Raw genomic sequence first — 13,742 nt, forward strand, 5'->3', positions numbered from 1 at the left:
TTTCATGCAGAAATACTTTGATGTGATTGGCCTTGGTAAAGAAAGGAGGTGGTTTTCAATTGGACTCAAGGGATTGCACACTGTTTACCTGCACGCTTACAATTATGAAATCTCACCTGCACGTCTCCTTGTTCTTAGTAGTTTCGCATCATTTTTTTTTTTTGCATCAATCAATAGGTGTGCTGCCTTCTGGACTCAAGCTCGGAAAAATACGAGATGTTTTAACACCTACAGTAGCTGTTCTGGCACATTTGTATTCATCGTGAATGTGAGAAGAGAGTCCAATATAGCTTATACATTGCACCTGGATTGCTGAGCGTGTACGCTGCACCTCGGTGAAAAGGTGGACGTCCTTCCAAGACTTAGCTTTTATGCAGCTGCAGCTGACTATGATTGTGAGTGTTTGACCTTGGCCAAGTGAAAGTTAACATGATTGTTTTTTGAAACTTTAAGAGAAGATACAATACGTTCAATCTGTGAGCACCTGTGTGCATGAATTTGTTTATACTTGTGAGATACCCGTGCTATGCACGGGTGGGAGGCCAGAAGCAAACAGGCAATGCAGATACGGCGAATGCTAAAGCATGAAACCAATAAATTCCACATTCCTGTAGCACCTTCAGTCGCACGTCAGACATGGACAGCAAGTTCGTGAAGGACTTCCATGAAAAACGTACCGGTTCGCAAACAAACGGGTACGTTCACGTAGAGAAACATCGATCGTGGGATCGTGGCGAATCTGCATATGGCGATCCACGAAGTTCACGTTTAGAAAGTAGAAACCATCACGGCATGTCGTCATTTACTTGAACTCCATATCTCTTTTTTTCATTCCAAACAACATAACTCAAATCACAAATTAATCACAAAATAAACTTTTAACAACATTGTTAATGTTTTCTTCATTGTAAAAACTACCAAGTCAACAGTTAAAAGGATTTTGAGCCGATAGGTGTTACGGCCTTGGCAAGATCGATGGAGACAGCGATCTGTTAGCTTATACACCGCCCAAATAGCTATGTGGAATTCTTTCATGTAGAGTTTAAACTCACCTCGTTTGAACTTTGGCCGAGGTCATTATTTACTTTTAATGATGTTTATATACGAATCAAAAAGAAGATAATTGGTTTTGGGTCGTCCTTTCCGCATATCTCGTGGGATCGTGAGTTGGAGAGACGGCCGTGATGGCGGGGAGGGGGTTGGCATTCTCTCAAGCAGGGATTCAACGCATGTCCTTATAAAAGGTCTTTGTCTGAGGTCACCGAGTCCGATCGGTGCAGCTGTTTGTGCGGCACCCGGGAACATAACGTTATGCGGGAGTGCAAACCTGAAAATGCTTGAGGCCAAAGCTGAAATTGGAAAAACAATATACCCTATTTTACTCAAGGGGATCCCAGGATTACCCACCCAAAATATCGTTGCGATCGGTTCAGCCATTTTTGCAGTACCTTCGAACGGACGGACAGACAGACGGACGGACGGACGGACATTTGGTGAATTATAGTAAGATTGTAGGAGCTGCTCCCACACAGCGATCATACTCTGAGATAGCAAGCGCATTGTAACTTGTTGTTAAGGGATATCTGATAAGACAAGACCACTTGCTACCCGCAGTTTTGTGCAGCGGTTTGTAATTTGTTCAGCCTGCCGGCGATAACACGCCTTGTCTTCGCGAAATACACCTTGAGGTCTTCAACGTCCACCAACTAATGCTGGGAGGTGGGACGCCCGTTTAACGTCCATACCACAGCCGGACGGCAGACTTCGTGATGCAATCTATGCCTGTAAAACACCAATCAAACATTTGATAGTTGGATCGCAAATCAAACCCAGACTAGACAGCTAAAAGGTAAGTGTGCTACCTCTGCACCATCCTGTCAGACCATCACTGTCATGATGTCAGTACAGTGTTATGACCTGGCCCCTGCGTGAAGGGCTCGGGGTACTGCCTATTGCTCCGGAGATCCTAATTGAAGTGCTCGGGAGATCAATACGTTCCCCATGGGCGGGTCGCGCCGTATGTGCAGTCAGAAGGGACCGAGCGAAGTTACCATCCAAATGCTGGTGCAATTTTACACCCCCCCCCCCCCCCCAAAAAAAATTCAACACACAGTATGCCAATCGAGATATGCAATGCAAATTCAAAACAGGGGAATAAATGCAAATCCTTTGCTCAGAATCAAGAAAAAAAACACAGGGTACAACACCAAGAAAAAGATAAATCACAAGGAAAAGAAATCCCACTGATATGCAGCGGCAAAGCTCAAGTATTTAAAGGATAGACAGGTGCCAAGACAAAACAGACAAGTCAACTAAACGACCCACCCGGTATCCCTAGCTAATCCCAGAGGGGAGGGAGAGAGTAGCAAAATAACAAAGAAATATTCGCCAGGATATAAAGGAAATAAAAGGTAAAATAAAGCCGGGAGGGGAGGAGGGGAATTCAGGCTGTTTCTGATGGCGTCCTGGTTGCCTCGCCCCAACCACGTGTCCCGAGGGTGGTGCCTCCCCTCCACTCTTCTCTTTCTCAGTGGGTGTCCCCAATCTCCACGAATGACTTGCCCGGGGCAGTTTCTGCAAGACCCTGAAGCCGCACTTTGCCTCCGGCCGCCTCAGACGAAATTTGATGAGGAGCAAAGCTTCTGCTTCCTCTTCCACTTTGCCTCACGATCCCACGTGCACCGAGAAAATCCTCCTCCACCCCAATCTCTCCGGCACCGACTGTGCTTCCAACAGGCAGCCCTCAGAGATATTAATCAAAGCCTCAAAAAGCTCACACAGGCCGAGTTTCTCGTCAAAACTTGGACCGCGCGTCCTGCGTTCGTTTTCGCCTTTTTCCACCCACTCGACGTGCTCTTCTTCCTCCGCCATCACCTCCTCTTTCTTTCTTTCCAAAGGTTCTTTCTCCATTCAATTATGTAGAGCTCCGGTGGGATGGAGAAAGTCGATAAGGAAGATCTTTGTTTTTCTTTCAACAAAAGAATAAAAATAAAGTCGAAAGGGAAGGAAGAAAGAAAAGAGCAAATCTGTTTTCACAGCCGGCCCGGAATTTCACATAAGGTACACCCCAACGATCACAGCTTCTCGTCATTGCAAGCCCAGCCCCATGAGTGTACCATCATTAAACAATCCACCCCACGAGTGTAACAACAGATGAGCCAGGTTGTGAGCAACAAATTAAAAGCTATATAGTTGAGATCATGTGGCCAGATTATAATTTCCATTGTAACGTGAGATTGGTTCTAGCGAAAGTGAACAAACATGAAAACCCAGAACTTGTGCGTTTTTGTTCTTCATTCTCCCATTCATATGTGACGGTTCTCCGTGACAAGGTCTTCCACGCTCTCGTTGCTAGTGTTACGGATTCATCACTTCCGTTGTTGTGGTTTTCATCCACTTGAAACATTTCTGGTTCCATGTATTATTATTATGGTGGTTTGAGGGAAATGACGGTTATTGTTGTCAAAAGGTAAAAAGGTTAAAGTTTTAAATGAAACCGGAACCGGACGACGAGGAAGCGGCAGGAGAAAAAAAGAGGGCGGAGCGAAAGGGTCGGAGAAGAAGCTGGTTGCTTTGCGGTCTGGATCGAACATGTCAAGCAAGAGTCACGTACTTTGGATTTCCTGGGGAAAAAGGATTCCTGCGATAAAGTGGTTATCGCTGTGACTGATCATCCTGCGTGTCAGGTTTGGCGTTAGATTCCGAAGAATCATCGCCGGGTCGTTGCGACTCGAGAACGAGCCGTCGGCCATTTTGACTCGCGCGTCGAGCAAACTTTCCTTGCTTCGTCAACCGTTTCCACTGCTTTCAGACGTATCTGTGGTGTGTGTGTGCACCGAGGCTTTTGACGATTACTTTGCGGCTCGCCGACTGTGAACAGTGAAAGTTCATACCTGGAGGGTGCCTTTGGATTTCCCAGTCGCCGTGAGTGCGCCTTTGTGCCGCTTTAACCACGTGACCCTTTTCTCCGCTTTGGCCGCGTGCGCCTTTGTGCCGTTTTGGGCGGTGTGACTGTGCCTGTCATCTGAACGAGATTCTGGTTTCGATTCGACATCGTTTCGTTGATCACTGGAGGGGATCAACTCTGAGCTTGAAGACGGGAATATAGAGACATTGGGGAATGTTCTTCTCCACTCACTTGGAGCACAGTGAGTTACCTTATGCATGCTAGCTAATGGTACCATCATAGGAGATAAATTGATTGTACTCTTGATTCCTATTATTGTTGTACTGTTATTCTTGTGTGATTTTTAATACAATATTTGTTTGTATTATTGGTGTTTGTATTATTTGCAATTGGTGTGGTTTCACCATTGATTTTTGATACAGGATAACATATTGTTACAGACGTGGCTTGGATGTTATTTACCGAGCGGTTTTATGGTATGACCACGTCTGCACAAGTTACCCGATTGTGCCCGAACGTTGACTAGTCGCGCGATGCTGGCTCAATAAGAAAAAGAAGACACCCGGCTGGATTACAATAACACAATACGACACCAATGTTTCAATTCTCAAGACCTCCGGAGGAGATTATATTCGTACGGAAAGGTCAGATTACAGGGGCTAGAGGTATAATCACAGAAAGACAGGCACTTAGACACACTCTTATATTAACCCCGGACAGACGACAGACAAACGGGACAACGGCTGACTCACACGGGGGTTTGATGGCTAGGAAAGGCAGGATCGATGGCTCCAGGTCCTCCTGGGCTCGGGGCAGGGTACAGTACGGTCCGGTCCGGTCCAAAGATGCGGGGAGGTCTCGTCGCGCTGGGGGTGGCGGTGGCTTCTCTCTCCAAGCTGAGGCGCATCTGACGTCACATCCGGCGCGGGGCCGCGTATATCCGGCGGGGAGTGACACGCCCTCGGCTCGTTAGCGCCGCCCCAGATGGAATCGGCACGTTGCTTCTCATTGGGTGCGTGGGGGGGTTACTGGCTCCGCCCCTGACGAGGAGCTGACAGCCAGCCCCTTCGGGGTAACGCCGTGGAGCGCATGGTCATGGCGGGTAACCGAGCCGGTGTGAGGACGCACACTCCCCGCCCCTCTGTTGTTGTAGTCGTAGTTGTAGTTGTAATTGTTGTTGTAATTGTTGTTGTAGTTGTTGTTTGGGGAAGAAGATGGGAGGAGGTATGGGAAAGGTCCTAAACTCACTACTGATGCCATATAATCACATTCTGGTGCAACGAAGAGTCATAATTAATGGAAACGAGGCCTTAACTGACATAGATTAAGAATAACTAGGAAGATGTCCGAAAGTTGTCTACGTGTGGTGCGGTGGACCTGGGCACGACATTTAATGGGGGAATAAGGGGAAGGTCGGCTCTACTGATTGTTGTTTACATGCAATGGGACTAGGGAATGGGGGATTGGGGAAAGTTGGGGAGTATTGGAGAAAATAGGGGAATATTTACAAGCGGATATGGAGGCCAAATTCCATATTCGCAACATTGCACCCTTCTCTACCCTCGGGGCGTCCCGACCCGATAAATTTTTACCTACTTTAGTGTGGCACGCAATGTAGTTCCCTCTACTATTAACTCTACCCTGAGTGCGACAGTTTTACAGATATTCACAAATGAGTAAATATGTCCCCCTGCGACGTTGCACCCTTCTCCTCACAGAAACACACCCACAGGATAACCGAATCCGGAAAGAATCCTCAAACTAAACATACAGCCGGTAGGGAGCATTATTTACAAGATTACGCTGATATCTACACTACAATCCAGGACCTGTTTTTGGAGGAACACATGCAGATGTTATGCATAGAGAGAGCGCGCTTGCCAACATCGATACACCAACCCACGAGTGCTCTGTGGCCGACGGCCTTTAATAACGTGCAGAGCACCCTTTCCCAGCATCAAAAGCACCACCCCACCACCAATCGGTGCAGTCACCATTGTTCATTGGAATAAAAATAAATTCGACAACCCCTAACCCTGCAGGTGTCTCTTGCTCTTCTTGTGGTGCACTTGGTGTCAACTAAAAGTGGTTCACCTGTATGGCATAGGTGCCACGTTGACCCATAGGTCCATCCCCGGGTGGTGCTTGGCCGCAAACGAACTGCGGTCCATTGTGGGTGGCCACAAACATTGCGGTCCATATGGTGTATCGATCCCGGCAGCAAACAGCGAAAGTGCAGGCCCACAACTGCGCAGCCAGCACCTCTCTTTCCTCTCTCTCTACCCCAAAGCCAGATCCTCGGAGGTGGGAGACAAAAGAAGCAGACAAGTGAGTCAGGTGGTAAGGGCGCAAAAGTGCACGCAATGTAAGGTGATGCACACTGGGGGCACATGGGAACCAGGTGAGACAGGTACGTTCCTATCGTACGCCCCCCCCCCCCACCAGGTAACCTACATGGCCCCTCCCTTACCCCTTACTGTATCCACACAACACTACCCATAAACATCTACTTTACAAATCAACAAACATCCCTACTGTCTTCCTCGTTCCTCCCATAAACCAAATTCGTCTTCTCTCCCTCCTAACCAATCAAATTTGCCATTTTCAACTCTCATCAAAATTTGCCATCTCCAACTGCACATCAAAATTTGCCATTACCAATTCATCATCAGTCCCTCCTCGGGAGGGAGAGATGGAATCACCCCAATGTCTCATCCACGTCGTGATGCGTCTCACAAATCCACACAGCGATTCATCTCCTGCAACAAAACAAAGAAAACGCAGGTGTGGAGTCATCATCATCACCACAGGTAAGTGGCTGCGTATGGTGCGACAGGTTCATCAATCCTAACTATTTCCTAAATGACTTTAACAACTTTACACTACCCGGGGTCTTTCTCCGGCCAAACCATTGGCCCTCTTACACTACGGGTTCTAAAAACCAATTCCCATTGGCCAAACTGTGGTGCTGTTCAATTTGGGGTCTCACTCCCCCGATTCATCTCCCGGTGCCCTCGTACAATTTCTGGGCTGCGACGTGTACCTCTCCCAGTGGGTCTACCCACCTGCACACCTCCACCACTGCAGTTGCCTCCGAGCTTACCTGCTCCTTACCCTAACCTAACTAACTGGGGCAGGCCCTCTGGCGCTCTCCCCACTCGGTGCCCTCTCTGGCACTGGGCTACCCGATCCACACCCGGGATCCTCAGGCACCCACTCACAACTACCGGCTCCCAGAGCCCACCTGCGGCCTCACCTGGCCGACATCCTCACAGTGGTGGAGTGCCCAACCAACTACACACACTAACAGGCTACACGCCCAGCCATTTCCACAACACTAATGCACCCATCCACAACACCATTCTGCAACCGCACCACAAATGCCAATATCCAACCACAATTTACCTGTACCCTCTACCTAACACTTACACTACCCGCCCCGGGTACTCGTGAAAGGGGTCCACTCTCCCCCCATCCACACCTTCGCACCATGCACACCACTCCGTACCACTTACTCCAACTCTCTCCACACACCTGTACCTGCACACCTGTGCTCTCACACCTGGTGCCACCTGCACCCTTCTCTCCCCAAGCGCATTCGCGCTGATCCACAACACTCACTACTCATACACTGCTCCACACACCTGTCCAGTTGCACACCTGTGCAATCACACCTGTTCAATTCTCACACACACACGGCATCATCTCAGCTAACTACTCCCTTCTGAAACTTGCGCTTCCCAGTCGTCCCTTTAAACTATTGCGCTCCCTCGTCATTATCATCCACACTAATCTACCTGCGTCCCCACTACAGGTATCAGTCACTAACTAATCTTAACGTTACCTACTGTCATCTTCGCTAGATCCCTATCAATATAACCTAACCCACCCGGGCTAGTTTTCACTGCCATACACCCCATAATCTATTGCTCCTTTGCCCCCCATGGGAAAGATGGTGGATTTGCCATCCCACCACATCGGGGGTCTCTCACTACCAATTTTGCACATCAAATTTCAATAAATCAAAAATTTGCCAATCACTGCCCATCATCTGCCAATCACTACTGCCAATCCCTTGCCAATCATCAAATTTTGCTTTTCTCTAATTTTGGGTCCAAAACACTAACCTCATCACCCAGTCTACTCACTAATACCTCTCGGTGCGCCAATCCCTGTCCAAAGCCCGGCTTCGTAAAGCCAAGCAATGGATGCTGGTTGTTTTGTGCCAGCGGCTGGATGCGTCCGGCACTCGGTGCAGGGACGGGGGCTTACCCGGGCCGAGATCCCACGCATCACCTCGGCGTGGAGCCATCCAATGTCCCGATCTCGACCTGCCGGCACGTCTCAACAAAACGTGGTCGCCATAACGACCCTTCCTATCGGGCTGCCAGCTCCGCCTAGTGGAGCACGGACGCGGCCGTTCAAAGCGAGGCCCAGCACGCACCGAGGGCCCGATTCGGCTATAAGTCGTTCTAAACTCTATCCCGTTTAATGTCGATGCTTCACCTGCATGCTTACACCCCGCAGCCCGTTCCTTGCTCACACATCCAGCCGTGCCCATGCTCCTCGTTCCTTTCCTTACACACCCAGGTACACCCATTCCACTCACAGCCTTGGTCACACACCTGACCACCGAACACTTTGGCACACATTCGTTGGTCGCACACCTCACCAATACACCGCTTCGCGCCCCCTCCTCGGTCACCTCCTCTGTGACAATCACAGGTGTGCCCTCATTCGCACACCCAATCACGTGCCTCACCACCAACTCCAGCGTGCATTCCCACTCACGCTCTACCATTCCAGGTGTACATCCTTCCATCCCAGGTGTACATCCTCGCTCACCTGTCACAACCAGCTCACTCTCCTTGTCACTCTCAATACTCTCACCACCACTCTTGACAACGCACTCACCCTTACTCTTGACAGCGCACTCTTTCCTCGTGCACCTGTCCGTCACACACCTTTCTCGCGCACACTCTCCCGTTACACCCTCTGTAACACTCACCACAGGTGGACACTCTTCCTTACTTCTGACAGCGCACTCTTTCCTCATGCACCTGTCCGTCACACACCTTTCTCGCGCACACTCTCCCGTTACACCCTCTGTAACACTCACCACAGGTGGACACTCTTCCTTACTTCTGACAGCGCACTCTTTCCTCATGCACCTGTCCGTTACACACCTTTCTCGCGCACACTCCTGCGCACACTCTCTGTAACACTCACCACACCGCGCTTCCACGTGCTCCCTCGCACACACGCTACGACCGACTCACTCTCGCCAGCACACTCACTCCTTGGCACGCACTTTTTCCTCACACACCCCAGAGTCGGACTTTCTTGCACACCTCCATTTTCGCACACCAGACCTGTCGCACACTTCACCAACGGCCTCTCACGAACACCCGGGTCTATCTCGACCCCCAAGCCTCTTAAATCACCTGGCGCATCATACGCACGACCATATTGGTCACCACTTACACCGGGTCCTCTTCCTCTTCGCTTCTCCTCCATCACCTGCGAATCCCTCATCCGGTTAACGAGCACATCACGATCCAAACACAGACTTTGGACCAATTCTTTTATCTCCTCTTTTATCTCTTTGTTATCCCCTCTCCGTCGCTTCTTAATTTCGCTCACCCCTTCTTCCACTTCTTCTAATTTGTGCCTCACCTCTTTTATTCCCCGGTACGTCTCCTCAAGCTCATCCTCTAAGGCTACCTTGACCGTTTCCAGGTGCGTCCTCACCTGCCGGTCCTTCGTCTCCATTACCTCTATCACCTCGTCCAACCTCGTTGTCAGTCCCTCACGTACCATCTGACATTCCCTCTTTGTCGCTATCAAGTCGTTTTTTATGTCGTTTTGTGTCGCTTTTAAACCTCCTAATACCGCAGTGTTCCTTTGAACCTGCTCCACTAACTCCGTTTGTCCCACCGTCAGCTGCTCCACCTCCTGCGTCAGGTCCTCTATGCCCCCTTGTAACTTTACAGTCCCCTTTCTCACCTCCTTCTCCATGTGCTCCTCACAGTGCCTCACCTCCTCGCGCACTCCTCCGACCTCCTCACTCACTCCTCTTCTGATCTCCTCTCCCATCACTTGCATCTCCTGCCCAGATGCCACCCTCATCTGCTCCATTTCCTCCCTGTGAGCATCCAGTTTGGTTTCTACCCCCATTCTGACCCCCTCTATCTGCTGCTCCATTTGTTTAACTTCCCTTTCCGCTTGGTTCCTCATGTCCCTCAATTTGCCTTCCATACTGTTTTCTAACCCCTCTAACCCATTTTTCACTCCCTCTATCTGATTCTCCTGGGCAGCCATTCTATTTTCTACCCCCTCTAACCCATGTTTCACCGCTTTTATCCCGTTGTCTAACCCCTCAAATTTCTTTTCTAATCCCTCACCGGTACCCCTCATTTGGCCCTCTAATCGCCCACTATCAACCCTCATTTGGCCCTCCAATCGCTCACCCTGAGCATCCATCCGGTTCCCCATTACCCCCATTTGGTTTCCCAAGTCATTCCTCAGGTCTTCACTTGTCTGGACCATGAGCGCCTTTATTTGTTCCATAAATAGGCCCCAATCCATCGGCGGCGCTGCTACGGTCGCGGGCGCGGTGACCAGCGAGGCGCCATTTTGTGCGTTTGCTACCCCCGCTGTTTCGCTCTCCTCACGTGTCTCAATTTGGTCCTGGACCGACCCTGCTTCACTCTCCCCTACCGGACCCCAGCCGTCTTGATCCGCCATAGCGCGACTTTCAAAATTCGGGTTTTGTAAAACAAAACGAATTTCGGCCGCTCCAAATTTTGACCAAATTTTTTTTTTTTCCTCTATTCGTTTTTTTTTTTTTAAAATTTGGTCGGGCCTCGAATCTCACTCCCAGACACCAATTGTTACAGACGTGGCTTGGATGTTATTTACCGAGCGGTTTTATGGTATGACCACGTCTGCACAAGTTACCCGATTGTGCCCGAACGTTGACTAGTCGCGCGATGCTGGCTCAATAAGAAAAAGAAGACACCCGGCTGGATTACAATAACACAATACGACACCAATGTTTCAATTCTCAAGACCTCCGGAGGAGATTATATTCGTACGGAAAGGTCAGATTACAGGGGCTAGAGGTATAATCACAGAAAGACAGGCACTTAGACACACTCTTATATTAACCCCGGACAGACGACAGACAAACGGGACAACGGCTGACTCACACGGGGGTTTGATGGCTAGGAAAGGCAGGATCGATGGCTCCAGGTCCTCCTGGGCTCGGGGCAGGGTACAGTACGGTCCGGTCCGGTCCAAAGATGCCGGGAGGTCTCGTCGCGCTGGGGGTGGCGGTGGCTTCTCTCTCCAAGCTGAGGCGCATCTGACGTCACATCCGGCGCGGGGCCGCGTATATCCGGCGGGGAGTGACACGCCCTCGGCTCGTTAGCGCCGCCCCAGATGGAATCGGCACGTTGCTTCTCATTGGGTGCGTGGGGGGGTTACTGGCTCCGCCCCTGACGAGGAGCTGACAGCCAGCCCCTTCGGGGTAACGCCGTGGAGCGCATGGTCATGGCGGGTAACCGAGCCGGTGTGAGGACGCACACTCCCCGCCCCTCTGTTGTTGTAGTCGTAGTTGTAGTTGTAATTGTTGTTGTAATTGTTGTTGTAGTTGTTGTTTGGGGAAGAAGATGGGAGGAGGTATGGGAAAGGTCCTAAACTCACTACTGATGCCATATAATCACATTCTGGTGCAACGAAGAGTCATAATTAATGGAAACGAGGCCTTAACTGACATAGATTAAGAATAACTAGGAAGATGTCCGAAAGTTGTCTACGTGTGGTGCGGTGGACCTGGGCACGACATTTAATGGGGGAATAAGGGGAAGGTCGGCTCTACTGATTGTTGTTTACATGCAATGGGACTAGGGAATGGGGGATTGGGGAAAGTTGGGGAGTATTGGAGAAAATAGGGGAATATTTACAAGCGGATATGGAGGCCAAATTCCATATTCGCAACAATATTTTTCTGCCGTGACTCCTTTCGGGCCTCGGAGGTACACCGTGACCAGGGGGTCGGGGAGGAGCACGTAACACTAACTTGTGTGTCCTCAAATGATCTGGCACCTGGATGTTTATCACCCACACAGTTACGACCCGATTTAAACCATTCACCAGGTGTACACAGCTTTACATGATTGTGCATTGCCACTAAACCTTGCTGCAAGTATGCGATGAATTTCATGAAATACGAGGCAATTATAACCTCCTCCTCGGTGACAACGGTGCACATTTTACTGTTGCTGTCAAGCACCTACACCACTCGCTGTCTTGTTCCTAATACACCGGCACAAATGGAGGCTTTGGCTGCATATGCTCATAACTATTAACAAAAGTGTAAGTTTCACCATTTTCATCCTTATTTATATCAGTTGATATACTTATCCTTATCCTCATCATATTTTTCGACACATAAGGCCACGGCAGAATCTCGCTATTTCTTTCTGTCCACCACCAACTCTTAAATTTTTTCATTTCCATCTCGTTGAAAGCCTTTCACTCTGCTCGGAAAGTCTTCCTCCAAGTTTTTCTTGGTTTTCTCTTTCTTTTCCCTCTTGGTGTCCAGTCTTAATATTGCCTCATTGCACGTCCAGCCACATCCAGCTTCTCTCTTTAATGTTTTTCATCGATATATTTTTGGCCTGTCCTTCTTCTTGCTTCCTCATAGACGTGCTTTGGCGACCACACAAGATGGAAACACAAACGGTATCGGAAAGAAAAGGTATTCACAGATTAACACGAGGCACAAGAACAAGATTCCCAATCAGAGGAGCACCTTGATGTAAAAATGGCCACTCCACATCTTCTATCACTAGAATGCAGTCAAGCCATAATACCTGATTCTGGAATAATGGTTAAAGTGTCAGCTCTGAGACTGAAGGTCATCGGTGTGACTCCAAACCTGGCTGTGTCATACCAAATGGATGACACCCAGGAAGCGCCTCGATGACGTCCGGCAGCTAATGGGTGTCATTAATTTATTTATTTTCATTCGCTTATTTATTTATTTATTGCAATAAAATTTTTTTCATTTTCTTGATTTTCATTTTATATTGTAAATCAATCACAATTCAACTTCTGGCTGCGATGATTGGATGATAAAACCATTACTTAATTAATTGTTTAATTAATACTTTGAGAATCCTGGCCAGAAAACCTTTAGTATTCTCCCCAAACATTTCTCCTAAAATCCTGTAAATTTGCCCTCTACCTTTTTGGTTGTCTTCCAGCAACTCTGTACCATACAAAACAACTGACTTTAGGTTGGAATTAAATATTCTCATTTTACTTGCTGAGAATATTGTTGTGGAAATGGCTCTGGTGGGGTAAGCTGTTTAATATAACGTTAGTTATTTCTTAGTATTTGTTGAGAATAAACATAACGTAATTAAGTGTGATGTGGGATATATGTTCGTCTTCCCCGCCACCCTGTTGTTTCTGGAGCCCACCAAACCTTTTGCTATGTTTTATGTTCTTTTACTCTGTATCTGTCCTTTATGTTTATTTTAAAGTGCTTAAAAACCTTGAAGCAAGAGGCTGGACGAGAGTATAAGCATGGTGCCATTTTTTTAACAGTAGTTAAATCACCACAGGGGGCGCTTAGAAAACCCGTTATGCACATGACTTTTTACTGTTCGTCGCATGATGAGCTATTTTACTCCTGAATGAGCTTCATACCAGCTGGAATGAAGATGAAGACAGTGCGCTGGTAGAGAAGGTTGCGCTTTGTGAGAGAAGGTGGTGCTTTCACTTTACGGATGCCGAGTTGGGTTTCATTTCCCTCTCTGGCTGT

The 13,742-nt window shown here is 48.6% G+C and overlaps 1 protein-coding gene across 3 annotated transcripts in view; it reads left to right on the forward strand.

Moving 5' to 3' along the window:
* Window positions 1–13,742, forward strand: part of LIX1L (limb and CNS expressed 1 like) — a 53,681-nt gene that overhangs the window by 22,236 nt on the left and 17,703 nt on the right. The window contains exon 1 of one of the 3 annotated variants that reach the window (XM_068108020.2): window positions 12,581–12,671. The exons of the other annotated variants lie outside the window; for them this stretch is intronic. Coding sequence (XP_067964121.1) covers window positions 12,641–12,671 — 31 coding nt within the window. The 5' untranslated portion in view covers window positions 12,581–12,640. Of the gene's footprint in view, window positions 1–12,580; window positions 12,672–13,742 lie in introns of those variants that run through there. 3 annotated transcript variants of the gene reach the window in all.

Source organism: Myxine glutinosa, chromosome 2 (genome assembly GCF_964187855.1).
Source record: "Myxine glutinosa chromosome 2, kmMyxGlut1.1, whole genome shotgun sequence".
Lineage (NCBI taxonomy): Eukaryota > Metazoa > Chordata > Myxini > Myxiniformes > Myxinidae > Myxine > Myxine glutinosa.